The sequence below is a fragment of the Perognathus longimembris genome, chromosome 13 (genome assembly GCF_023159225.1).
Source record: "Perognathus longimembris pacificus isolate PPM17 chromosome 13, ASM2315922v1, whole genome shotgun sequence".
Classification (NCBI taxonomy): domain Eukaryota; kingdom Metazoa; phylum Chordata; class Mammalia; order Rodentia; family Heteromyidae; genus Perognathus; species Perognathus longimembris.
The window spans coordinates 59,038,523-59,065,499 of NC_063173.1; the positions used below are offsets into that span (position 1 = coordinate 59,038,523).

Consider the following 26,977-nt stretch of genomic DNA (forward strand, 5'->3'; position numbering starts at 1 on the left):
AGAGCAGAGAGAAACTCCTGTGCTGAATGAAGCCCGCCACATTTAGCTGTTTATATATTTCCATAAAACAGAGTAAACAGCTCCGAAAGAGCCAGGATGCGGGCCTCACCCGACCACTCCCCTCGGCACCACCTTCAGCTCTGGCCCACTGTGCTTTGTCTTTCTCCTGCTCACCTTTGTACAAAGCACAAAGACCTAGGTTCAATTCCTGCCTCCTAGGGATGGCTAAAAGAGCCCATGAGGCTCAGGCGACAGAGCAGTTCCTATCCAGTGCTGGTCCAGTAAAGCAGGCGTCGGAGGAGGCAAGGCCCCGGCCCCTCAGGCATCTCCGACAGCCACAGGCACCAAAAAACAGCATCCAGGACAACAAACCAAAAACCCAGCAGAGATGGAAGGAGGCCAAGAACCGGGTTGGTGCTGTATTAGCCCGGCAGAGGGGCAGCCAGGCCTGCTGAGCAGCCCCCATGCCAGACCCTCCTCTTCTCAAAGGGCCACGCCAAAGGCCAGAGCCCTGGACACAGAAGCATCCAAGCTGGGCAGGGGCAGGGCCAAGGCCAAGGAAGGACTTGGAGCTGCCCACTGCAAGTGTTCAAGGCCACGCTGGCTTCCCCCCTGCAGCTAGGTGGGGCGGGAAATGAGTTCTCAGCCCCCTCCTCCACTCTCCTCTGCTTTCTGCAGTTTGGGCTCCTCTTGGAGTCAGGAAGCCACGAGTCTCATGTCAGCTGTGGTCTGGAAGGTGATCCCATCCCCAGGCAAGGGGGAGGCCAGGAAGGGCCAGAGCCAAATGAGGACCCAGCGGGGCCCCAGGGCTGCCCGCAGGTTGTGGCTGAAGCCCAGGTCATAGGAGTGCTGGCCCCGAGCCCACTCCCACGTGGTCTGACCCCGAAGCAGCAGCATTCCGTGGAAGAGCAACCCAGCCCCACACAGCAGCGCACCTGCCACGCACGTGTCCACCACGAAGGCCAGGGCAAACTGAGCCAGGGTGACTCTGCCTGCAGGGAGAGAGCACAGAAGGTCAGGGGGCAGCTGTCGGAGCCCAGCTCCTGTCGCTACTCCCTGTCATGGAGCAGAGCTGACTCCTCCCGTCCGTAAACACTGACTTACCGCCCTGTGGCCAGCCCTATGCTGAAGCTGACAGCCCCTACCTAGGGGGCCTCTTGCATCTGTGCATCACAAACGTGGTGAGGGCCTGAGCACTGGACCCGTGACCAAGGAGATGGAATAAGGTTCTCTACCTTCCAGGAACTCTCAGACATTAACCTGGCCATTCTCAGTCACTCAGTTATACCAGTAATGTGTATCACAGTGGAAAAGTAGCTATCTTGTACCATCTAGGCTACACCAAGCAACAACTACCTATTAAATAATCAACTACAAGTCAAGCGCTGGTGGCTCATGCCTGTACTCCTAGCTACTCCAAAAGCTGAGATCTAAAGATCCTGGTTTGAAGCCAGGACAAAAGTCTGTAAGACTTCTCTCTCTCTCTCTCTCTCTCTTTTGAGACTTTTATCTTCAATTAACCATCAAAAAGCCAGAAGAAGTAGAGTTATGGCTCAAATGGTAGAGCACTAGCCCTGAGTGAAAAAAAAGCCAAGTGAGAGCTCCAGGACATGAGTTCAAGCCCCAGTATGGACACACGGGAATGCACACGCACGCACACACACACACACACACAAACACACAATCAGTCAATAAACCAATGGCAAAAAGCCATGGAACATGGGATTTTGCTAAGTGGGAGAGGCTGGACATGAAAGGCCACTTCTATGAGATGTCCTAAGTATGCACACACTTAGCTAGAAAAGCAGATTAGTAGCTGCCAGCTCTGGGAGGATTAGAGAGGATCGGAGAGGGGCTGTTTGCTGCATACAGGGTTTCTGTTCTGGAATTAAGACAATGATAATGGTTTCAATGGTTCAAGTGGTTACTATGTCTACCCAGCAAGTGCTAGGTCCCGAGTTCAAATCTTAGTACAATCACGTGATTAAAAAGAGCGGGAGAGAGAGACTAGGAGAGGCCCTGTGGATTTAGTGGAAACAGATCCTGGCTTCTGACAGGAGGGAGCAGCCTGGTGGAAGCACGGGAGGAATAAGCAGGAAGTAAGGGAAAGCAGCTGTGAGCCTGTGCAGATCTTCTGGAAAGGTCTAGAGGAGATGGAAGGGCAAGGGAGTGAAGAGATACGCTGAAGTCAGGAAAAGTCTCCAAGAAGCACTTGGAGGCAGCTGTGAAGCAGAGGGAGAAGGGCTGCCTGGCGAGGATGAGGCCCTGAGTTCAAAACCCAGCACTATACAGAAGCCAGAGGACTTGGCTCTTTTATCTTGGATGGTGTCAGAGGAAAAAGGAATAGCAGCAGCATCCAGACGTGGCACTGCAATCGGCCTCCTGCTTTATGTCTGGCTCCAAGCCCCAATGGCTTAGGGCCTTCTTCTGCTTAGAACTTCCACTGGCTCCCCATTACCATGTCAGAGTCACAACAGCCTTCTGCTTTTGGGACCTATGTTCAGGCACCTGCCCCCACCTCGTGGGCCCTTTTTCTCTGAAATGCTCTCCCAGCATCCTACCAACCTCTTGGGCTCCCACTGGTCTTTCTTCCTCTAAAAGAAATCCAGAATCTTACCCTGATTCTCAAAGCCAGGATTTAGCCCCTGTCTGGTGTGAGGTATATAGTACCACATGCTCAGCTGAGTGCCAGGCTGCCCTCGTCCTCCATCAGTGACACTGGGACTTGGTCCCCAGGGTACTTCCAGAACCCGCAGGAAATCCCCCCTCCCACTGCATGGGGCTTGACTCCCCTAGGGGCCTTTGCCTCCCTGCCTCGGCACCTGTGAGCAACATGAGCCAGGGCAGCAGCAGGAGGGCGGCGGTGTGGAGGGCTGAGCGGGCCTGCAGCAGGGCTGACAGGGCGGGACCCAGCAGCACCGAGACGTGCAGCAGGACGCCTCCCGCGTGGAGCAGCAGGCACAGGAAGGGCCGGTAGTTCCGGAAGCCCACACAGCGGCCCAGCAGGCGGCAGTGATGGTCCCGACGTAGGATGCAAACGCGACAGGTAGAGCAGTGCCCACTGCGTGGCGGCACCTGGCTTTGGCACTGGTAGCAGTAACTGCAAGAAAAGAACACCACAGGTCAGGACTCTCCGCAGCTCTGAGTAGGCCACATCGTGCCCGGAGCCTCTCCTGAGGAAGCCGAAAGAACTGCCTGCCTTCGCCAAGCCTACAGATTCCCCAATGCCTCGGTGGCTTCCAGCTGCAAGTCTTAATAAGCTCTTGCTCTGCCCTCTTAGCCCCCAGCAGCAAGCTTTTTACTTGCTGCACCTTGATCCAAGTTACCACGAACTGCCCTTAGCATTACTGCAGCGGCCTCTTCACTGGTTTCATGCTAGCAGTCGTAGCCACAAGGATTCTTTTCAAGCCCAAGTCATGTCTTTTCTCGGCTCAATAATCTCCAGTGACTCCATTTCAAGGACAAAGCAAAGCTTCTAGTCCCCTACAGACCTGTGTCCTTACTCTTCCCCCATCCCTACCCCGCCCCCCTCCCCCCACCGTATGCCAGTGGTCTCTCTTTGGCCTTGCCAGAGATGGTGGGCGCACCGCTGCCTCAAAGCCTTTGCATAGTTTGTTCCTCCTGCCTAGAACAATCTGCACTCAATTTCACTATCTCTGTTTCACTGTGTGTGTGCCAGTCCTGGGACAGAACTCAGGTCATGGACGCTGTTCCTGAGCTTCCTTGGCTCAAGGCCAGTATTCTACTACTGCGCCACAGCTCCACTTCCAGCTTTTTGCTGGTTAACTGGAGATGAGTCTCATGGACTTTCCTGCTTGGGGTCGCTTCCAACCGCAATCCTCATTTCTCAGCCTCCTTAAGTAGCTAAAATGACACCTGTGCACCACCAGTGCCTGGCTTCCTATACTTAAGTTCTTAATCATAAGTTGACCGTAAGTTGTAGTTGTATCTATCTGCTGAGTACAAAGTGTGGTTCTGACTTCGAGCAGGAAGCAGAACAATTAAACCAAGCTTATTAAATCTTCCACCTCAAATACTTCTGGTGGCGAGAACCAACCATCTATTTTAAGTTGAAACTAGCACCCTTCTTTCAGCCTATCCTAGTATTTGTTTGCACACCACCCCGCCTGACTACTTTCTATCACTTGCTCACTTAGTGTGGTGGGAGTGTGTCGTCCGTCCCTGCCCCTCACCGCATCTACTTCGTTGTACCCCAGCTCCCCCCCCCCCGCCCCCCGGCCATCTCCCACGCCGGGTTCTCAAGGCGTCCTCTGGCTCTAAGAACCCGGATGCTAACGCAACCCGGTTCGAACGCCTCGGGTCCCGCGCCCCTCCCCCGCCCGAGGCGCGCCCCACTCACGCCCAGCCCTGGCCCAGGCCGCGGCCGGCCAGCATCACGCCCCGGATGCTGGGGTCCGAGCGCAGGAAGAGCCCCACGTTGCCCACAAGGTTAAGCAGCTGGAAAGCCGCCAAAGCGAGCTGCAAGGCCCGCGCCAGGGGTCCCAGCGGGGGCGGCCCAGGGCCTAACACCAGCACGTAGGCCAGCTCCAGGCCCACGGCGGCGGCCCACAGCCCGGTGAGCACGAGCGGCAGCCGCGCGGGCGCCCCCTCGGCTCTCCCAGCCGCCCAGGGCTGCCCCATAGTCCGGACCCATCCACGGTCGGGTCCCGAGGACCTCTCCGCTTCCGCATTGGGGCGGGGATAGCGGCCGACGGGCGTCTGCGATGGCCAATGGGAGCTCGCAAAGGGAGCGTCGCGCGCTGGACTCTAGAGGCGCGGAGCGGATTGGCCGGCCGCGCGAGCCGCAGAGGCTTGAAACCCGGTTGGCGCTACCGTCCGGGTGACGCCGCCCCGCCGTCGCCCCGCCCACCGGAGGCCCCGCCCTCCCAGGGAAAGCCCCGCCCCGCCCGCCGGCGCCCGGGCTGGCTGCCTGCCGCGCGGCGGAGATTGGGTTGCAGCTCGGTGGCGTCGGGGCTCCCGGCTCAGCACATTCTCCCCACCACACACCCTCCCCCGGCCGCCCCGATATTAATACCCCCGCCTGGGCCTGTCCAGCTGGCCGGGAGCCCCTCACTGCGCTCAGGTGTCTCCATCACTCCAGAAAACGTTCAAAACAGCCCGGCGCCTCGGCGCTTCTGACTGTGAAATGGGCACGGGGCGCCGCTGTCCTCCCGCGGGGCGCGGGGCGCGGGGCGCGGGGCGCGGGGCGCGGGCCGAGCCGGGCGGCCGCCGTCACTGGGGTCCTTAGGTACACTGTGTGGAGGGGGCAGAGGGCCCGGGGCGCAGCCCCCACGGCAGCCGCCGGGGCCCGAGCCTGGGTCACTCCCCCGCGCACCCCCAGTGCTGCGTTCCCGGGCTCCCGGCGCCCTCTTATCTGGTCCCGGCCCGAGCGCCCGGGCTCCATCTGGCCCCACCCTCCGCCCCCATATTTAGAGCGAATCCGATCCCGAGGCTGGGCCGGGCCCTACTTAACGGGGCCGGGGTGTCCGCGAGCGCGCCCAGCCCAGCGGAGTCCGGAGCCCGAGCAAGATGATGATGGTCATGCAGCCCGAGGGCCTGGGGGCCGGGGAGGGGCCCTTCGCGGGCACCGGGGGCGGCGAGTACATGGAGCAGGAGGAAGACTGGGACCGCGACCTGCTGCTGGACCCGGCCTGGGAGAAGCAGCAGCGGAAAGTGAGTGCTCGCCCATTTCCTCACCGACAAACTGAGGCCCCGAGGCCAGCCCGTTTGTCCTGGGGAGCCCTAGCCAGGTCAGCCTGACTTTCTCCACAGCCACTTCGCCAGCCCTCCACTCTGCCCCCCCAGTCTTCTGCCATCCTTTAGGGCCGGACGAGAGGGGGTGGATGAGACCTGAAAGGTATCAAGGAACATTCTTGGTATCCCCAATCCCTGTTGCTTCCCTGGGCCCACTGCCCCATGTCTGCTGGTGAGAACTGGTTGGTTGCGCAAAGCCCACTCAGGACATCCAAGTGAGGTACCGGGTTGGGTGGGGGGCGGGGATAGGGAGTGTTTCGGGAAGAATAATCTTTCTCCCCATGCCCACCCTACTCTAGACAAATATTGCCAGACCCAGTCTGGAAGGAACATGATCGGTGGTTCACAACTAGTGAGCTTGGATTTGGAGGGGAGGGGAGGGAGGGAGTCTAGATCCTACCCAATTCCAGGGTGGAATTCACAGTCTTTCTGTGTCATTTGACAGTTGAGGAAACTGAGGCCCAGTCAGGGGGCAGAATTAGGTAGGTCCCAAATAATATGCCATCAGATAACAGGATCCTCTCCCAAGCTGAAGATCTTACCCCATTCCACTCACTCTCAAGATAGGCATCCCTGCCTTGGGGGCCCTGAGTCTGCTGAAAAGGCCACAGGTCAGGGAGGAGGGGAGCCCCGGGTCCCCTTTCGTAGTAACCTGATTCTCTGGACAGATGGGCACTTTATGCTGAGGCAGCTCGTTGAGAAAGCTCAACCAGGGCATGTGGGCAACTGCTGCCCAAGCCCAGCCTTGTAGGGCACTGGGGCCCCTCCCTCCCTGAACTATTTTCACCCCAGACTTTCCCCAGTGGGGAGGGCAGGACACCTGGGTTCCCTAAAGAGAAGATGATCCCAGTTTCAGTGGGGGGAAAAACATTAAGGAGTGACAGGCCTGGGGAAGAGAGGGCGCCCTGAGGCCACTGGGCCTGCCAACTGTGTGCCCACAGTGCCAGCCATCGGGAAAAGGGCAAGGCACGGATGCCCTGTGGGGCTGGCCACACTGGAAAAGCTCAGAATCCAGAATCATCAGAGCACTTCCGAGGAGACGACTCCCCGGGGGCTGGGAGACTGAGCTGACTCCGCTGGGGAGCCCCTGGCTGATTCACCTCTCCCCCTACTCCCCCCCACCTCCTTTGCACCTGTCTCTAAACATGGCTGTGGTCCCTGGGTTCGGCAATCATCCGGTGATGTCATCCTTGCCTCTGGCTCCAGCTGCCACTTGCTCTGCAATAACTCTTGTCCCCACCCCTAGCCACTCAGCCCTCTCCCAAATCCAGATCCACATGCCCCCTCCTGTGACACATGCCAGGCTCTCTCTTGCCTTTGAATCCCTTAAAATCTCGAGAGCATCCTTGATATAAACAGCCATCCATCTCAGCATTCATCCAACAGCTGCACAGGGTCGATGCTCTAAAAATCCATCCACATGCCCTGGAGTTAGACATGTGGGTCATTTCTTTCTTATCCAGTGTTGCTTTTTACGAAGTTGTCATAAATACACTCCTGCATGCCCCTGCCACCCAAGTGACTCCCCCTCTGGAGACTCCCAGTCTAGGAACACTCTGTGTTCTCTTATCTCACGCTGAGTTCTCTTCAGTCAACCGCACCCAGAAACACTGTTCAATAAATGGTTCTTCGGGAGGTAACAACTTGTGGGCGGGTGCTGTGTTAGGGGCCTGGACTTAGCAAGAGGCAAGAGTTTGTGGCTTTATTTCAACTCCCCCGATCCTGACTTCTCTCTCCACCTCCTCACTGCTCCCTTCTGTTCTGCCAAGCCATTATCTCCTCTCACCACCACAGTGAGCTTTCTAACACACACTGCTGCCCACCTCCCTCCGCCTGACGCCTTGCCGACTCCCTGTGGCTCCCGCAATCAAGGTCAAACTGTCCAGACTTAACACCTAAGGCTGGGCATGACCTGGCCCCTGCTGTCCCTCCGGTTTGCATCTCTTACCAACTCCCCCAGCTTCGTTCCAGCACTGCCCGGAGCACCGTCTCACAGACACCGTAACTGTTTCTCTCTGCACATTTGCCTGCATGGCTGCCCATGCCTAGAATGCCCTTGCCCTGCCCTTTCCAGTCTGTATAACTCGGCTCTTCCATCACAGCTCTGATCAAATGTGAGCGTTTCTTATCTGATGTGGACAATCCCTTCTCTAATTCCTCCATATGCTCTCCCAGCCCTTGTCTGACTAGTGTGACTTTAGGGCAGGAACCACACCCCATTAAGAGTCCTGTTTGGAGTAGAAAAGGGGAGGACCCCAGTTTAAGGCTGGCGCTCTACCACTTGAGTCACAGCATTTTGCTGGTTTAATTGTAGATAGGAGTCTCTCAGATTTTCCTGCCAGAGTTGGCTTTAATCTGTGACCTCAGATCTCAGCTTCCCAAATAGCTAGGATTACAAATGTGAGCTACCAGTGCCTGGCTCTGACATCTGACCCTTTAGCAGTACAATGCAGAAGGGTCAATCTCCTGACAGGGCAAGGGCTTGGCCCAGATCGCAGGCAGGAGTAGCTGGGCTGGGTTTGGTGCCTCACCAAGGACTCTACAGCTAGTGTCAGCATTCAGGGTCTGAGGGCTGGGTAAGCGGGCAGACGTGGGCACAGCCTCAGGACACTCCCATCCCCTAAAGCCACAGCCATCTAACACCTCTCCCATCTAGGAGGGAGGCTGGGGCTGAGGAAGAGGCTGCACTGAGCTCTGGAAATGTGATCGAGTCGGGCCTGATCAAGTCTGTGCTGGTTTGTGCCGGCGGACCCTCCCTCCACAGCCTGATAGGCTTCCATTCTTGAATTGCACAGAGTTTACAGAGACCATATCTCTGGGCTGGCCCTGCGGGACTCTGTTCATTCTCTAATCCCCCCTCTGTTGCTGAAGACCACGTAAGGAAGGCTATAGCTTGTATGGATCCCACATTTCATTTCTCCTCTCTCCAGAGAGCTTAAGCTCTGAGAGGGAAAGAGCCTGGTCCAGGATTCACAGCCAGGAGACTTGCAGCCGGGGTGTTGGGCTCTGAGATCTTCCATGACTGGGGAGCCAGGACAATACCCCACATCCCCATAGCCAGTCCGAGGGTCCGAGCACCGTCCTCTGCTCCTAGACCTTCACTGCCTGGTGCAACTCACACCTGCGCAAGGCGGGCACGCAGATCGAGAACATCGAGGAGGACTTCCGCAATGGCCTCAAGCTCATGCTGCTCCTGGAGGTCATTTCAGGTGGGGGTGCACATCTGTGCTCGGGGGAAACCTGGGGACTTGGGGGAGTAGTGGCCACCGAGGGCTGGAAGCAGAGAGATGGGGAACCATGTCTTCAGTTGCCTTGTGACCTTTGACCCTCGACCCCTTTCCTCCTACTCAGGAGAGAGGCTACCCAGGCCAGACAAAGGCAAAATGCGCTTCCACAAAATCGCCAATGTCAACAAGGCCTTGGACTTCATCGCCAGCAAAGGGGTTAAGTTGGTGTCCATCGGTGCTGAAGGTGAGGGGGAAGGAGGGGACAGGGCAGGAAGGTGAACGGGGGACTCTCTTCCTTGTCACCTCTGTGAGCCTCAGTTTTCTCATCTCAACAGTGGGACTAATCACTCCTGCCTTGCAGGAAAGACTAAGGAGCCAGCATAGTACCTAGTACTTAGTAGGTATTCAGTGAATCCTGGTGTGTGTGTGTGTGTGTGTGTGTGTGTGTGTGTGTGTGTGTGTGTGTGTGTTTATGCCTGTCCTGGGACTTCAACTCAGCACCTGGATGCTATCCCTGAGCTTTTTTGCTCAAGACTTGCACTCTTCCCTTTGAGTCACAGTTCCACTCCTGGCCTTTTTCTGGTTAGTTGGAAATAAGAGTTTTACAGACTTTTCTGCCCTTACTGGCTTTAAGCTGTGATCCTTAGATCTCAGCTTCCTGATTAGCTAGAATTACAGGTATGAGCCACCTGTGCCAGCTCAGTGAATCATTTAAAAATAATAATGGGGGAGGAGGGCTGGGAATGTGGCCTAGTGGTAGAGTGCTTGCCTCGTATACATGAAGCCCTGGGTTCAATTCCCCAGCACCATATACATAGAAAATGGCCAGAAGTGGCGCAATGGCTCAAGTGGTAGAGTGCTAGCCTTGAGGATAAATAAGCCAGGAACAGTGCTCAGGCCCTGAGTTCAAGCCCCAGGACTGGCAAAAAAAATAATAATAATGGGAAAGTGGAACTACAGCTAAAGTAGCAGAGTGCTAGCCTTGAGCACAAAAGCTCAAGGAAGGTGCCTAGGCCCTGAGTTCAAATCCCATTACCAGAACAAAAAGAAACCATGCTATGTGACTTCTTAGTATAAGGGGAGACACAGAAATGGAGGGACAAAGGTAAATAAATTCAGCAATGGTACTCACCGGACCCTATGTTGAAAATGAACTGTACAACTTGTGGGTGAGAGTAGGGGGGGAAAACCGGGAGAGGAGGGAAGTGGTGACACTGTCCAAAAAGAAACGTACTCATTACCTGACTTATGTAACTGTCACCTCTCTGTACATCAATAACAATAAAAAAATGTTAAAAATAATAATGGAGGCAGGCGTTGATGGCTCACACCTGTAAACCTAGCTACTCAGGAGGCTGAGATCTGAGGATCACCGTTCAAAGCCAGCCTGGGCAGGAAAGTCTGTGAGACTCTTATCTCCAATGAACCACCAGAAAACTGGAAGTGGTGCTGTGGCTCCAAGTGGTCGAGCACTAGCCTTGAGCTGAAGAGCTCAGAGACAATGCCCAGGCCCAGAGTTCAAGCCCCAGGACTGACAAAATAGAAATAATAATAATAATGGAGGGTTATGGAGCAGCTAGGGTTGCATACCTACTAGGTGCTGACCCTGAGCTAGGGAGCACGAAGCCGAGGGCTGAGTAGGAGAAGCATGAGCTGAGCCCTTCAGAGCCGGCCACAGTCTGTCTCCCCCCCACCCCCACCCCCCCTGCAGAGATTGTTGATGGGAACTTGAAGATGACCCTGGGCATGATCTGGACCATCATCCTCCGCTTCGCCATCCAGGACATCTCCGTGGAGGGTGAGTGGCGGGGAGGACAGAGGAGGGGAGGGCTGACCCAGACGCTTTCCCAACTAATGCACCCCCACGTCACCGCCCAGAAACCTCGGCCAAGGAAGGCTTGCTCCTGTGGTGTCAGCGGAAGACGGCACCATACCGCAATGTCAACGTGCAGAACTTTCACACCAGGTCGGCGCTGGGCGGGTGGTGGGTGGGCAGGAGGGGGAGCCACCTGATGAGGGAGGGTGCAGAGCTAGCCCTCCTCCCAATCCAAGGGGAGCTCAGGAGCACACGTTCTCCAAGTGGCCAAAAAGAAGGGAATATAAACCAAACAAAATCAAGAGAACCCGGGGCTGGGAATATGGCCTAGTGGCAAGAGTGCTTGCCTCCTATACATGAAGCCCTGGGTTCGATTCCCAAGCACCACATATATACAAAATGGCCAGAAGTGGCGCTGTGGCTCAAGTGGTAGAGTGCTAGCTTTGAGCAAAAAGAAGCCAGGGACAGTGCTCAGGCCCTGAGTCCAAGCCCCAGGACTGGCAAAAAAAAAAAAAAAAAAAAAAATCAAGAGAACCCGGGGTGCTCCCCTGCTAAGGGTGAGGCCTGGCCCCCGCCTGACCCCTGGCATGATCGCCCTCTTCTCCATCCAGCTGGAAGGATGGGCTGGCCCTCTGTGCTCTCATCCACCGCCACCGACCTGACCTCATTGACTACGCCAAGCTCCGCAAGGTGGGCCTTTGCTTCCTGCCCCAGCCCTGACTCCTCGACCTCTGACCTCAGCTGACCTTTCCTTGTGCCTTCTTCCACCATCTAGGATGACCCCATTGGCAACCTGAACACTGCCTTTGAGGTGGCAGAGAAATACCTGGACATCCCGAAGATGTTGGACGCAGAAGGTGAGAGTGACCCTTGCCTGAGCGAAGTTAGCACTTGTTCACTTGGGGGGTGGTCTGACCTCCACACCACGGTCCTGCCTCCTTTCCCGTGATACTCTGCTCCCCCAATTCTCAGTCGCTATCCCCCCCTCCCTTCTTCAGGAGCCCTCCATCATAGCCCCCTGCAACCCCCTCCTGCCCCGCTATAGAACAGCATCAATACAGGATAGCGCTGCCTTCTGCCTCGTAGCCAGTCTCCTGGGTTACTTGCTGGTTCCCCAAACTAGTCCATCACACACACGCACCCCCAACCTGGCTGGGGCCTGTCCTGTCTCTGATCCCTGTGCCCAAGCAAGGCATTTAGTCAACAAAGCAGCAAACATCTCCTGCATTTCTGCTGCAGAGTGCTTTGGTTGTGTGGGTATGGAGGAGGAGAACTAGTTCTGGGCCCTGAGTTGTTCACATGGGGAAAGACAGACAGACAGACAGACAAAGGGAGTTACAGGATGGTATGGGGCGATAGGAAGTGTGGACTGGCCTCTGCTGGGAGGAGGCAGATGCTGGGTTTGAGGTAGCTGGGGGACAAGGTGTCTCCATCCTGACCATCCTGAGAGCGTTGGAGGGGCCTTGATCCCATTCTCTACCCTGGTTCCCAGACATTGTGAACACCCCAAAGCCAGATGAGAAAGCCATCATGACCTATGTTTCCTGCTTCTACCATGCATTCGCCGGGGCTGAGCAGGTAAGCGGGGGCCTGGCCGCGGCCCTCCTGGACCCCCTGCTGCCCAGGCAGTGCCTAGGGACCCAACACTTGTAGATGGGCCGGGTAGGGAGGGAGTGCACTGTTACCTTCTCCATTGCAAGCCTCAGGAAAGCCCTTCCTCAACTAAGAGAGGCGATCCTATTTGTCCCCCACCCCACCCCCCGCCTTTTTTGCATGAGCCAAGGATCCCCCCTCCCCCTGTACTGGAGGTTGAACTCAGGGCCCTGCACTTGCTGGGCACGTTACCACTTCAATCAAGCCTACAGCTCCTCCTTGCTTTGTTTATTATGGGGTCTTGATTTATGCCTGGCCCACCCTGGGCTGTGGTTCTCCTACTCATGTTTCCCAAGCTGGGGATGACAGGTGTTCCACTGGGCTCAGCCATTGTGTTTCCCATGTGGCCAGGGTGACAGGTGTGAGCTACCACACCAACTCATTAGCTGAAGTGGAGTTCCGTGAACTTTTTTATCTGAGGTGACCTTGAATCACAGTCCCCCGCTCTCTGTCTTCCAGGTAGCTAGGATTACACACTTGAGAGACTTGAGCCACAGTGCCTGGCTTTGTCTTTTGGATTTGTTGTCGTTGTTGTTGTGTTGGTGGTATTGAGGTTTAAACTCAGGCAGGTGTTCTACTGCTTGAGCTACACCCCAGGCCCTTTTGATTTTATTATTTTTTCAAATAGGATTTTATATTTATGCCCAGGCTGGCCTAGACCATGACCCACCTATTAATGCACTTTGCATGGTTGGCATAATTACTGAGCCCAGCTTTTTTTGTTGAGATGGAGTCTTGTGAACTTTTGGCTCAAGTTGGCCTCCAACTATAGTTGTCCCAATTTTAGCCTCTGCGTTAAAACTACCGATGTAAGCTGCCTTTGTAAGGGCTTTCCGGGGTTCTAGGTCAAGGTGTCTGAGGAAACTGGCCTTCATGCCACCCCTCCAACCCACTCTCACCACAGGCAGAGACAGCCGCCAACAGGATCTGCAAGGTGTTGGCTGTGAACCAGGAAAATGAGAAGCTGATGGAGGAGTATGAGAAACTAGCCAGTGAGGTAAGGCTAAGGCCTCTCCCCCTGCCCCCTGCATGGGCCCACAGAGCCTCTCTGTTCTTAGAGGCTCTGGACTCCCCCCTACCTACTCTTGTTCCTCCACCATCACCTGCCCCCCGCTTCAGCTTTTCCAGGCTTCTGGTCATTCACTGATTCCATCATCATTCATTCACTGCTCACTGGTGGGTCCACTCCCTTGGTCTGTGCCTACCTATACAAGCCCCTAGACACAGAAATGAGCTGTGCTGGAACTGGAACTGGAATTCCATCAAAGAATGCTTGCTTAGGCATGTGTGGGATGCTGGGTTTGATTCCCAGCACCACAGAAAGAAAAAAGGACACACACAAATTAACACAAAAATTAACCATCCTATTCTTGAGAATAGATGACCCCATGGCTGTCAAAGTCACCCCCATGTACTTGAGGCCCTGCCCTCTGGCCATGGTCTGGGTGTGGGTGGGCAAGGGTGGATGAAGCGGGCGGCTCGGCTCAGGGCTCCCTGCTCTGCCCCTGCCCGGCCCTGGCAGCTGCTGGAATGGATCCGCCGCACGGTCCCATGGCTAGAGAACCGGGTGGGCGAGCCCAGCATGAGTGCTATGCAGCGCAAACTGGAGGACTTCCGGGACTACCGGCGCCTGCACAAGCCACCCCGAGTTCAGGAGAAGTGCCAGCTGGAGATCAATTTCAACACACTGCAGACCAAGCTTCGGCTGAGCCACCGGCCCGCCTTCATGCCATCTGAGGGCAAGCTGGTTTCGGTGAGCCAGGGTGGGCATGGAGGGCGGTGACCCCACTCTGTCCGCATGCCCTGGTGACCTTGAGCTCTGTGTCCCCGTCTGTACAATGGGTACATCATGATGGAGGGCACTTCTGCCTACCCCCTCACAGGACATCGCCAATGCATGGCGGGGGCTGGAGCAGGTGGAAAAGGGCTACGAGGACTGGCTGCTGTCAGAGATTCGGCGTCTGCAGCGACTCCAGCATCTGGCAGAGAAATTCCAGCAGAAGGCCTCTCTGCATGAAACCTGGACCCGAGGTAAGTGCTCCATGAAGCTACGCTCCCCTGGGGACAAATCCTGACAAAATGATGCACAAGACAAAGGTAGACGCTCTGCAGAGAAGATGGAGAACAGACTTCTAGTCCCACCCTGACTTGCTGAGGTATACAAATCAGCCTGTCTTGAAGCTACAGAGTTTTTCTTTTTCGTTGGTTTATCAGTTATCTTAGAGGAGAGGAGTATTTTGCTGTTACATCTCCAGAAATGTTGACACTCTATTCCAATCAAATTCACCCCCCCATTCCCTGCATTCTTTCCTCTATGAGCTACAATTTCTTTATCTGTCAACTGAATTTGTCATTTAATACTACTGTGTTTGCAAATGTAGCAAGTGTTCAAAGGTGAATCTGTTCTTAAGCCCAATATCTCTTATATTATACTCAGAGTATATTAATGAAAAATATCACACAAATCAAAAATATCACTCTGCTTAACATCATTCAGTCCGCATTCAGTCAGAGCTTTTAATCCTAAAAAAAAAAAAAATGAGGGCTGGAGATATGGCTTAGTGGCAAGAGTGCTTGCCCCGTATACATGAGGCCCTGGGTTCAATTCCCCAGCACCACATATATAGAAAATGGCCAGAAGTGGCGCTGTGACTCAAGTGGCAGAGTGCTAGCCTTGAGCAAAAAGAAGCCAGGGACAGTGCTCAGGCCCTGAGTCCAAGTCCCAGGACTGGCAAAAAAAAAAAAAAAAAAAAAAAGAATGAATCAGTCAGGGAACAGTTGTTCACACCTGTAATCCTAGCTATTTAGGAGGCTAAGATCTGAGAATTGCAGTTTGATGCCAGCACAGGCAAGAAAGTCTGTGAGACTCTCATTTCCAATTAACCACCAGAAAACCAGAAGTGGCCCTGTGCCTCCAAGTGGTAGTGTGCTAGCCTTGAGCATAAAAGCTCAGGGGCAGTGCCCAGGCCTTGAGTTCAAGCCCCTTGATCAACAACAACAAAGAATGAATCCTGCCTAAATTCAATGAGCAAGTATTACTAATGGACTATGGATATAACAGATAATAATATGGCATTAGAGTTCCTTAAATGTGGGCCAGACATGGTAGCCTATCCTGGGCTACAAAATGAGAACCAGCCTCAAAACATCAACAAAGAATTTTTAAAATTTATAGCTAGTGACTGTGGCCCTGACCCGTGAGTAGCCTTTGTACCCCTAAATTTCCTCAAAGGGTCCTTACTGCTATTGGGTAGGTTGGGATTTATTTGCAAAATTATGGTAATTATCACCTCCAAGCACTCTTACATTTATCATTCATTCATCTGGCAAATACTAAGTCAAGCACTTTGCCAGGCACTGGTAAGCAGCAGTGAACAAAGGGAACCGGGTCAGAGGGCTTGTGGTGCTCACAGAGGCATAGAGAAGCCCTTACCAAAGAACTTCAGAACTGTAGCAAGGACCAAGCAGGCCAGTGTTGGGGTCAGGGGACGCCGGCGTGATCTGCGGGCCGGGCCGTGCCGCAGACGCCGGGTGTAGGGCGGGCCGGTGCCACCCTCTAGCCTCTGCCTGCCCGGGCCCAGCCCGGGCCACCGCCCGGTGACCGGAACCGAGCCTCTCTCCACTCAGGGAAGGAGGAGATGCTGAACCAGCGCGACTACGATTCGGCTTCGCTTCAGGAGGTGCGGGCCTTGCTGCGGCGCCACGAGGCCTTCGAGAGCGACCTGGCCGCGCACCAGGACCGCGTGGAGCACATCGCCGCGCTGGCCCAGGAGCTCAAGTAGGCGGGGCCCCGGGGCTGGGGTGGGCGGGGCCCCGGGGCTGGAGTGGGCGGGGCCCCGGGGCTGGCTGGAGTGGGCGGGGCCCCAGGGGCTCGAGTAGAGGGCTCTCAGGAGTCGAGTGGGCGGGCCCAGAGGCTGGAGTGGGTGGGCCCAGAGGCTGGAGTGGGCGGGACCCCGGGAGTCCGAGTGGGCGGAGCCCCAGGGGCTCGAGTAGAGGGCTCTCAGGAGTCGAGTGGGCGGGCCCAGAGGCTGGAGTGGGCGGGACCCCGGGAGTTCGAGTGGGCGGGGCCCTGGACCTCCGCGGCGTCATCCACCTGACCACGCCCCCTCGGGTGAGTTTTGCGGGGCTCCTCGTCGTGTCTCTTGGTTCTCTGGTGTCTTTAACGCAGCAGCACCTGGGGTACCTACGGCTTCCCATAGAGCCGCTCCTCACATAACCCCGCTCCCCAAACCCTGGCTCTGCCATCCGGTTGGAGTTTGAGGATCGGGGGGCCCCCCCCACCTTCCCGCAGGAATGCACTGGGACCCATCTAGAAAAGTCCCCGCTCCATTCCTCACCCGTCCTAGCTGCCTTCGCCATCCCCCAGGGCGCGGGTTCCATCCCGGCAAGGCAGGCAGGCAGGCAGGGGGAAACCAGCCTAGGGTCCGGCCCTCCACTTGCCTTCCCCCCTCACCCCCCCAGCGAGCTGGATTACCACGATGCGGCCTCGGTGAACAGCCGCTGCCAGGCCATCTGTGACCAGTGGGACAACTTGGGCACGCTGACCCAGAAGAGGCGGGATGCGCTGGAGGTAGGCGCGGGGCAGGGAGCCGGGGTGAGGTGGCGAGGCTGTGGGGGAGGAGCTCACCCGCTATCCCCCTCCCCCTCTAGCGCATGGAGAAGCTCCTGGAAACCATCGACCAGCTGCAGCTGGAGTTTGCGCGTCGAGCTGCGCCCTTTAACAACTGGCTGGACGGGGCAGTGGAGGACCTGCAGGACGTGTGGCTGGTGCACTCGGTGGAGGAGACCCAAGTGAGTGCAGGCATGGGAGATCGCTGAGTGGACGGCAGAGAAGCCGGCCCCACGTGTCAGCTACTCCTTTGGTATCCTGGGGAATGGACATAGGAGGACAAACCTGGTTCTGGGGTGCCGGGCCGGGAAGCAGGAGGCCCCGGTTCTTGGAGGAGCAGCCCTGGCCTGGCGCTCAGTGCTGCCTTTTCCATTGCCTGGCGAGGAGCACTGACTGGCCCTCCGCCTTCATCCCCAGAGCCTCCTGACAGCCCATGAGCAGTTCAAGGCAACGTTACCCGAGGCAGACCGAGAACGAGGCGCCATCCTGGGCATCCAGGCCGAGATCCAGAAGATCTGTCAAACATATGGGCTGGGACTGAAGTCCACCAATCCCTACATCACCCTCACCTCACAGGACATTAACAACAAGTGGGATACGGTCAGTGCCACTGGCGCACTTGAGCCAGGCTGAGCTCCCAGGTGCCCTCTGAGAGGGGAAATGAAGTCTACCTCTAGATCTTGGGGTTCAGCCTCCAGGTGGCGCTGGTGAGCCACCTCGCCTGTTGTGGCCTCATCTATATAATGGCTACCACAGCTGCATTCTCCTCCTATCAGGACTCAAATGCAGAATGAGATATTATGTGGACATCTTCCACGCTCTGTGTTATAAATGATGTAGCTTGGCTTAGTTTACAGACATGGGGCCTAGAGCCTACAAAGGTTGATTTGCCCCACAGATTGTCCATATAGCCCATTTCAACTTGTTCCGAGCCATCTCCTGGCCCTAGCATACCACTCTCTTTCTCAGGTCCGAAAGCTTGTACCCAGCCGTGATCAGACCCTACAAGAGGAGCTGGCACGGCAGCAGGTGAACGAGAGACTCCGGAGACAGTTTGCTGCCCAGGCCAATGCTGTAGGGCCCTGGATCCAGGCGAAGGTGGAGGTAAGGACTCCTGAGGGAGTACACCCAGAGCTGGATCACAGTGATCTGGGAGGCCCTGACCCCATCTGGGTAACCCCTGTAGGAGGTGGGACGGCTGGCAGCCGGGCTGGCTGGCTCTCTGGAGGAGCAGATGGCAGGGCTGCGGCAGCAGGAGCAGAACATTATCAACTACAAGAGCAACATCGACCGGCTGGAGGGAGACCACCAGCTGCTGCAGGAGAGCCTGGTCTTTGACAACAAGCACACCGTCTACAGCATGGAGGTGGGGGTCCCCTCCTCTGGGGAGAAGGCAGCATAGGCTGGGGAAGTGGAAGGGGATGGATCACAGAGCCTGTCTGCCCAGGAGAGTCCCCAAGTTCAGTTTGGCAAGGCCCCCCAAGGCTCTATCCACAGGGATAGAGCCCCAGTGATGGAAAGTAAGCAACCTGTTCAGCATCACAAAGCAGACTAAAGCTAGACTAGGACTGGCCATGGATAGATGGCCAATGCCTAATACAGAGAGGGGCACAGCTCACGCCTCTAATCCTGGCTACTCAGCAAGCTGATATCTGAGGATCACAGTTCAAAGCCAGCCTGTACAGACAAACCCAAGACTCTATCCAATTAGCCAGCAAAAAGCCAGAAGTGGAGGTATGGCTCAAGCGGTAGAGGGCCAGCCTTGAGCCAAAAAGCCAAGCTAAGAGCGTGAAGCCCTGAATTCAAGCCCCTTCCGGGGTGTGCACATGCACACGCACACACACCCTTTGATATATGATAAATCATCAAGCTGAAGGCAGCAGGACTGTAGGTGGTCACTGTAAGGTTTGCCAGAAAGGAAACCTGCCACATGGTTCAGGTGGAAAGGAGTTTATTGGGGGGAAAGCAAACTGCCAGCCCACACAAGATGGAGGTGTGGAGAGACAGAGGGGAAGGAAGAAGGGAAAAAGAGAAAAAGAGCAAGAGAGAGTAAGAGAGAAAAGAAAAGAGTGGGGACCGTGTTGAGCCGGATTATATAGGAAAAGGTGGGAGATATGGCCAAGTGGATTGGATGCGACTTCAGACGAGGAGGTAACTGCCTCCAGGTGTGCTAGTTACCTAGGTAACTCGGGTACTGGGCGCAGACTTAAACAGGCAGGGAGCATCTGCATGGAACCCTCCTGAGGACCGGACCTTACAGTCACCTAGTAGAATACCCAGATGGAGACAGAGGACCAGTGAGGGCGAGGACTTTCCCAGGATCCCAGCTGGTTGGGAGCAGAGCTAGGAGTCAGGCATAGGCCACCCACTAATTGGCCCATCTTCTGCTCTCTAGCACATTCGAGTGGGCTGGGAGCAGCTGCTCACCTCCATCGCACGCACCATCAACGAGGTAGAGAACCAGGTACTGACCCGAGATGCTAAGGGGCTGAGCCAGGAGCAGCTCAACGAGTTCCGGGCATCTTTCAACCACTTTGACAGGGTGAGTGAGGGCCCAGCCCTGAGAGATAAAAGACTTGGGGGCTGGTGGGACTTGGGGACCAAGCCTGACATCCCTCCCTCCCTCCTTCCCTCGTAGAAGCGGAATGGGATGATGGAACCGGATGATTTCCGAGCTTGCTTGATCTCCATGGGCTACGACCTGGTGAGTGCCCCCCACCCTGAATGCCCATGGTACCCCTCTCCTTCACACTGATCACCTCCCCCTTTACATCCATAATCACTACTCGCTCACTCACTCATGGGGGCCAGAAAAGATGCAGAGAGGTAAAGTAACTTGGTTCTAGATCTGTGTGTACCATTTTATCTCCATTTTATCTCAGTGAGCGGCAGGAACATTGCCACGGGCAGGAGGCAGGTTTCAGCCTAGCAGGAAAGATTCCTGAAAGCTGGTTTAACTTCTTCCTGGGAGCCTCCTGCCTTTGGCAATCGCTGGCCCAGTGTCTGCCCTCTATCTTTGCAGGGAGAAGTGGAGTTTGCTCGCATCATGACCATGGTGGACCCCAATGCAGCAGGGGTCGTGACCTTCCAGGCCTTTATTGACTTTATGACCCGAGAGACAGCTGAGACCGACACAGCTGAGCAAGTTGTGGCTTCCTTCAAGATCCTGGCAGGAGACAAGGTGAGACTTGGGCAGTGGAGCGGCTGGGTGGGCGGAGGCAGGACACGGGACATCATCCCTCAAAGCCTCCTCTTTTTCAGAACTACATCACTGCCGAAGAGCTGCGGCGGGAACTGCCAGCCGAGCAGGCCGAGTACTGCATCCGCCGGATGGCGCCCTACAAGGGCTCTGGGGCTCCTGCTGGAGCCCTGGACTACGTGGCCTTCTCCAGTGCCCTCTATGGGGAGAGTGATCTCTGATTTTGACCACTGTCACTCTTGGTGGAAAAAGGAAAGTGTTTGCTAAGGCTGATCTAAGGCCAGGGCCTCAGAGATTGGCCAGCCATGTGTTTCTGAATAAAGATCCACCTGTGGGCCTCTCCCCATCTTCTTTTGTTTCCTGAAGAAGAAACTAGTACCCTAGAGCTCCTGGGAAGGACAAGCTACCCCACTTGGCCTGCCAGGGACCCTCACTGCCCCTCCCTGCTCCCTGACATTCACACCACACTAGGAACCAGGACACATCTTTATTGCTGTTAGTGAAGGGTGATTACAAGTTTCCTAGGTGTAGGACTCTGTCCCAAAATCCAGGGGACCAGAAAATACAGCATCGGACAGAGGAAAGCCAAGGCAGGAAAGCCAGGGCCTGCTGAAGACACAACTGGGTTGAAGCCTGGAATCATTTCATTCTGTGCTCCTTAATATCCTTAGCCCAGGGTTTCTGCCCCTACTTCAGCTGCCACAAAAGCTCCCCTTACCCCAGGATCCCCCGAGCGACCACAATTCATTCACCAGTGGTTCAGCCAAGAACTGCAGGGTGGGAGAAGGGTGGAGGAAGTAAGGGGCCCAGTGCACGCTGCTCACCCTCTTCAACTACCCAGTGCCCGTTTCTCAGCCAGCTGTGCCTCCCGGGAAGGGGCCTGGACATGAGGGCCGGGGAAGGGGCTCTCTGTTCAGCAGGTCCTTCACCAATCACTTCCTCAGATCACCACTGCCGAGCTAGCCATGACGTTCACGCCACAGGCCCCAGACCCACGATGCAAGTAGTAGTAACCCTGAGAGGAGAAAGAGCCGGTTAGATGCTCAGGCAGGACAGGGCTGAAGGGCTGGGAGCCAAGCAGGCCAAGACTCACCTTCTCACCCCAGTCAGCACCCCAGCTGTTCTTGATGGCCCAGAAGGGCGTCTCAGAGCCTGGTGAGCAGTGTGGAGCGCAAAGGGTCAGAAGCCCCTAATTCTCTAGTCAGAGCCCCATGTACTTGCACCCTTCAGATACCTGCAGTGGGCCCTACTGTGTGGCAGGTACTAGGGAAAGAGCAGAAAACAGGGAGGCCCAACTGCCACCCTCACGGGGGACCTGGGGCACTGGGTGGGCACCTGCCCACTTACCTCCAGCTTAACTGTTCAACTTCCCCCAACACTAGCTTTCCCATCCACAGAGGGGATGCCAGGCTAAGGACAGGGGTTCTAGTCATTTCCCCATTTCCAGCTCCTGCCTGTAGTCCAGGGGATGGACAAGCAATCAGCGGGACTCACGGTTGCCATAGCCCACAATCAGCACAGCATGATCAATGAACCAAGGGCTGCAGAGGGGGTGGAATGGGTGGGCGATCCCATGGCGATAGAACTGGTGAGGGGAGAGAAGGAGGAGAGTAAGGAGCAGAGCCAGCGCTGAGGAGAAGCAGGGGAGGGGCAGGCAGGAGTTGGAGCAAGAGCGTTGGGTGGGGCTAGGGTCTTACCTGCATGCCAAAAGCATTGATGGCGACCGAGATCGGCCCGTTCTTAGCCAGCCAGGCTGCCAGCTCTGCCAGGGAAGGAGGGGAGGGCAGCGTCACTGGCACGCGGGCCCCGATCCACCAGCCTCACCCCACCCCAACCCACTTACTCTGCTCATCCTGGCTCAGCTCCACAGAGTCATTGATGTAGACCTTGGCCTTCTTCGCAGTGAAGTTGCAGGCCTGCCGGTGACCTTGGTACTTGTAGTCATCCTCTGTCTCCAGCCCTCCTGAGGGCCAGTGGGGTGAGAAGTGTGCTGAGCAATTGCACGCGGGGCTCCTGGCCCCCGCCGCCCATCCCCCACCCCGAGAATACAGACCCTCCTCCCTGAGCAATCTCCTCAGTCCAAGGGATGACACTGCCGGAACCGGAGGAGGCGGGAGTAACAGTACCCAGCAGACATGGACTCCACTCTCAGCTCAGCCTCTCAGCAGAGGGCTCACATCAGCCTATCTGGGACTCTTGACCTTGGCCTGCTTGGCCTGCTCCAGCAGTCTACTCATAACGTACCTCAGACCCCTGCAAGCCTCCAAACAATCTCTATCCATGCACATTGGTCCCTTGGGCCCTTTACCCTGCCACTACAACCCACCACCAAACTGAGCTGCCAACACACCTTAATTAAGGATTAGGTGTGTTGCTGTGTGGTTTAGCAGTACTACAAAAGCACAGACCTGCGGGGTGCGGGTGGCTCACGCCTGCAATCCTAGCTACTCAGGAGGCTGAGATCCAAGGATCCAGGTTAGAAATCAGCCTGGGCAGGAAAGTTCTTGAAACACGAATCTTCACTAAACTATGAGAAAAGCCACTCAAGTAATACAACGCTAGCCTTGAGACAAAAGAAGTTTAGGGACAGCGCCCAGGCCAAGTTCAAACCCCAGGACCAGCACAAACAAAAAAACAAAAAACCCACAGACCTCAAAGCAGCAAGAAGAGCACAGATCTCCACACCTCTCCTCTCCCCACTAAGTTCCTGTTATAAACCAGGACTTTACAGTTATTTTCTCTCTGGAAATTCAAGGCAATCCTATAACGTGGGCATGGAGTGTCCCACTTCACAATTCAAGAGTTCATTTGACATGTGGACCAATAGAGGCTGACAGATCTGACTTATCTAAGATCTTTAACCAATAGGATCAGCTTTAAGACTGGAACCCAGTTTTGTGTGACAAGTGCCCCCCTCAGCTCATGTCTCTCCCCCTTGCACAAGGAGAGTGGCACCTGCTACTCCTCCTGACCCCACTGATACATACCCAAATCCTTTATGGCTGTGTAGGCGTTAGAGGGCAAGCCTCCCAGGCAGGCCTTGTCCATCTTGTCACAGTCCACGAGCTCTAAGAGACACAAGGCTGGTCCCAAGGAGCCCTCCAGAGGGGCTGGTGGGCTGGGGACAGAAGGGTGGAGAAGGCTCACCCTGCTCTGAGAGGGACAGCAGAGTGTCCTGCTTCAGGAACCACTGGCCCTCCACATTGCCTGTGACAGAGAAGGCCCAGCAGGAGCCGCACATGCCCTGCGAAGGACAGGGAGGTCAGGACTGGAGCCCTTCCCCAGCTCCATGCAAAGCCCATGTCCCACCCTCACTTCTAGGGCTCCAACCTGGTTCTTGACTTTGGTGACAGCCCCCTTGCTCCTCCAGTCAAATTCAGGTGGTGCAGGTTCATCCACGGGCTTGGCTGGGTTCATCTTCATGCCAGACTGCTTGTGTAGGAGGGGATTCAGATAGATGGTACGAAACTCCTCTTCTGTGGGCAAAGGGGGGCAGAACACAGAGGAACAAGTCTGCTAAGCTCTGATGAGGGGCCCAGGAGAAGGTCCTGTCTCTCCCAAGCTCCAGTGCCCACCCCTACCTGTGAGGTCACTGAACTTGGTGATCCCATACTCGGCCGTGCCACGGTCCAGGGCCTGGATCTTCTGTGCTTGTATCATGTTTTGGGAAAAGATGGACATGCGCAGCTCGAGTTCTGAGGACCAAGGAGCAGGAGAGGAGGAGCTGGGACTCCAGGCAGATCATTAAAGGAGGGGTGAGGAGAGCTAATGAGCAGGGGTTTCCCTGAGAGTAGATGTACTCTGAATTGCCTTTTATTTTTTTTGCCTGTCCTGGGTCTTGAACTCAGAGCCTGGACACTAAACCTGAGCTTCTTTTTGCTCAAGGCTAGCACTCTACCCCTTGAGACACAGCACCACTTCTGGCTTTTTCTGCTTATGTGATTCTGAGAAATCCAACCCAGGGCTTCATGCATGCTAGGCAAGCACTCTACCACTAAGCCACATTCCCAGCCTGAATTGCCTCTTTTTAAAGGACAGAACCCTAGGGCAGAAGTAGGGCTAAAGAAGGAGAGCAGACCTACAAATGATGAAGTAGCAGTCAAACCAGATAATGACTCCCTAGATGTAAAATGGGGTCTAAAAAGCATTACCTACGGGCTATAGAACGTAGCTCAGTAGGAGAGCACTTGCCTAGCATACACAAGGCCCTGAGTTCAATCCCAAGCCCCGCGGGAAAAAAAAAGGGGGCACCACCCAGTAGAGGTGCCTTACAATCATCTGCCCATAGTTTCTAACAAGGAAAACCAGGTAAGAGGAGACAAGTCCTTGGGCGGTTTCCCAGGCCTGGAAGGCTGGACAAAATCTCAAAGAAGTACTGCTTCTTATGTCCTTCCCTTCCCCCAACACCATGGCTCTGAGTTGAGAAAAGGTCCTGATCTGATTGGGACTGGTACAGCTAAGTCTGGATGCTCACCTTCCCTTGACTTGTAGGTTTTGTTATAGGTGACAACAAAGTCCTTGAAGAGGGTAGACATCTCCAAAGACAGGCCCTGGAAAGGCAAAAGGGTCTTTACAAGGAGTTCTCCCTGACCTAAAAGCCCTACTCCACAGGGTGAGAGGAGAAGGGAGACAAGCAGCAGATGGCTCCCCAGGTAAGGGCTCCTCACCTGGGGTGGACGACCTGCTTTCAACATCGAGAGGAATGGATCAAGAGTCCCATTCTCATTGTCTGGATAAGATTGGAACAGAGAAGACATCAAGGCTGAACTCTGAGTGAAATCTGATCTGGGCTATCCCAGCCTCCCTGGGCTATCCCAGCACCTCTAAGCTTGGTATCCACTGGGCCACAGTGTAGACTCAGCAGCAATTGTTTTCCTTGCTCATCCAGGACTTCGAAACTGCAGAGCTGGAGGGAGGAGAGGGCAGTCTGGGGGGCTGGGGTCATCCCTCCCCAAGGCAAGCACCATGGAGAGATCACAGCCAGCACCTCCACCCCAATCCTTTCTCAGCATCTTGGTCAGGACGGGGGAGGGCTGCGAAGTGACTCAGGGTGGAGCAAGTGGCGCCGGGGATCCCGGCCTCTTGACCTCACCCATCACCCCGACTGCCTGGAGACAGAGCAACACAGGTACTCCCACCACTTACCAGGGTTCTCTTGGGCTCGGGGAGCTGGCACGCGGCGGGGTTGTGGCAAAGCGCCTCCTCCAGGGTGGCCTCCAGGGAGTACAGCGAGCCCTCGCCCGCCTGGAGGGAGGAGCGCGTGAGCCGGGTGCAGCCACCCGCTTCCCCGCCACCCCACTTCGGACCCACCGTCCATCCGTGCGGCCCGGCGCGGCCCGGCTCGGCCCGGCCCGGGTTTCCAGGGGTGGCTCCCCACACCCTCCAGGCCCCTCCCTCAAGCGCAGGCCGGGTTCCCTCCATCCCCCGGCCCGGGCCCGCGCCCGCGCCCGTCCTCACCCGGCGGACGCGCCCGCGCACGGCCCCCAGCACGGCCCGCGTCTCCGGAGTCCGGCCGCGGTTGTACATCCTCAGCGCGAAGCGGGCGGGCTCCCGCAGCTCCCGGGCCGGCATGTCGGCGCCCCCGGGTCTGGCCGGGCGCAGCGTCGCGCCCGGGAGCAGCGCCAGCAGCCACAGCAGCCGCATGCAGGGGGCCATGGCGAGGCCCGACGCGGAGGGCCGCACGCACTGACCGCGAGCCCGGCGTCCCGGCGCGGTCCCCGCCCCGCCCTCGCCCTGGCAGCGGGGCGGCCAATGGGAGCCCGCCCCGGGCGCATGCGCACCCGCTTGTTTACGCGCAGCACGTGGTGCGCGTGGGGCTGGGGAATGGCTGGCCGGATGATAAACTAGCGCTTCCTTGACGTCTGTGGCGCGCAGATTAAATGGCGAAAGTCGCTCCCCGTCGCCCTTCAGTCATGGCGATCCTGTGAAGTGGACGCGGTCTCCGTCTTACAAGCGAAGGATTAGAAGGGTGCAGAGATTTGGGGAAGAAAAAACAAACCTGATAGAACTGAACTTAAAGCTGGGCCCCCGCGACTCACACCTGATGAGCTACTCAAGAGGCGGAGACTATGAGCATCGTGGTGGTGCGAAGTCAGCCTGGGCAGACAGATCCCTGAGACACCTCCCACTAGCCAGCAAAAACCCAGAAGTGACGCTGTGACTCAAGTGGCAAAGCACCAGCCTGGAGCGGAAAAGCCAAGGGACAGCATTCCCAGGCCCTGAGTTCAAGCCCCAGTACCGAACCCCAAAAAGCAAACAACAGCAACAACAAAAACCCAACCTCTTTACATCTACGAAATGGCCGGGCATGATCCAGGTTCTGGTTGTGTGTTGAAACCCAGTCGCGCAAGCGTTTGGTAACCACCAAAGCAATGTGTACACCGTGGGACCTTCCCCTCAAGACACTCGACTGCAATATTCTATCCAGAGCTATCACGACACTCCCCCTGAAAAGAAGCAGGGAAAAAAAAACACCTCCAAGAGTAAATAATCCACTGAGGAATGAGCAAAAGGATTAAAAGGGCAATATCAGCTACAGTACAGAAGGTCACTGGGCCAACTCAAGAGGGAGGTGAAAGGGAGGTTTTTATTTTTCATAGGGGAAGCTGACATGAGCTGCTTAGATACATAAACCCATGGGTCTTTGAGACTGGAGTCAGGAGCTGGCTTCAGCTCATTGGTGGATGTGCTGTTGCTGGGAGTCTCTTGTCTATTCCAGT

The 26,977-nt window shown here is 56.0% G+C and overlaps 3 protein-coding genes across 3 annotated transcripts; 1 reads left to right on the forward strand and 2 right to left on the reverse strand.

The window, feature by feature from the left end:
• Positions 1-391: 391 nt before the first annotated feature.
• Zdhhc24 (zinc finger DHHC-type containing 24) lies at positions 392-4,677 on the reverse strand. The gene is made up of 3 exons (XM_048359831.1): positions 4,361-4,677; positions 2,823-3,100; positions 392-992 (listed from the first exon to the last, which is right to left on the reverse strand). Exons 1-3 carry the CDS (start codon positions 4,639-4,641, stop codon positions 697-699), a joined length of 855 nt encoding a protein of 284 aa, XP_048215788.1. The 5' UTR covers positions 4,642-4,677; the 3' UTR covers positions 392-696.
• Positions 4,678-5,477: 800 nt separating this feature from the next.
• On the forward strand, positions 5,478-20,600 carry Actn3 (actinin alpha 3). Its single transcript, XM_048359829.1, has 21 exons — positions 5,478-5,673; positions 8,849-8,963; positions 9,106-9,225; positions 10,693-10,779; positions 10,860-10,947; positions 11,409-11,487; positions 11,573-11,654; positions 12,290-12,375; positions 13,355-13,447; positions 13,973-14,203; positions 14,334-14,481; positions 16,078-16,228; positions 16,912-17,020; positions 17,101-17,241; positions 17,477-17,659; positions 18,029-18,163; positions 18,246-18,425; positions 19,455-19,601; positions 19,698-19,763; positions 20,082-20,240; positions 20,321-20,600. The coding sequence occupies exons 1-21, from the start codon at positions 5,530-5,532 to the stop codon at positions 20,477-20,479; spliced, it is 2,703 nt and encodes a 900-aa protein (XP_048215786.1). The 5' UTR covers positions 5,478-5,529; the 3' UTR covers positions 20,480-20,600.
• Positions 20,601-20,731: 131 nt separating this feature from the next.
• On the reverse strand, positions 20,732-25,951 carry Ctsf (cathepsin F). The gene is made up of 14 exons (XM_048359830.1): positions 25,716-25,951; positions 25,404-25,502; positions 25,080-25,164; positions 24,926-24,987; positions 24,733-24,808; positions 23,840-23,953; positions 23,589-23,734; positions 23,406-23,502; positions 23,246-23,326; positions 22,102-22,221; positions 21,956-22,020; positions 21,753-21,843; positions 21,352-21,410; positions 20,732-21,273 (listed from the first exon to the last, which is right to left on the reverse strand). Exons 1-14 carry the CDS (start codon positions 25,911-25,913, stop codon positions 21,199-21,201), a joined length of 1,368 nt encoding a protein of 455 aa, XP_048215787.1. The 5' UTR covers positions 25,914-25,951; the 3' UTR covers positions 20,732-21,198.
• Positions 25,952-26,977: the final 1,026 nt, after the last annotated feature.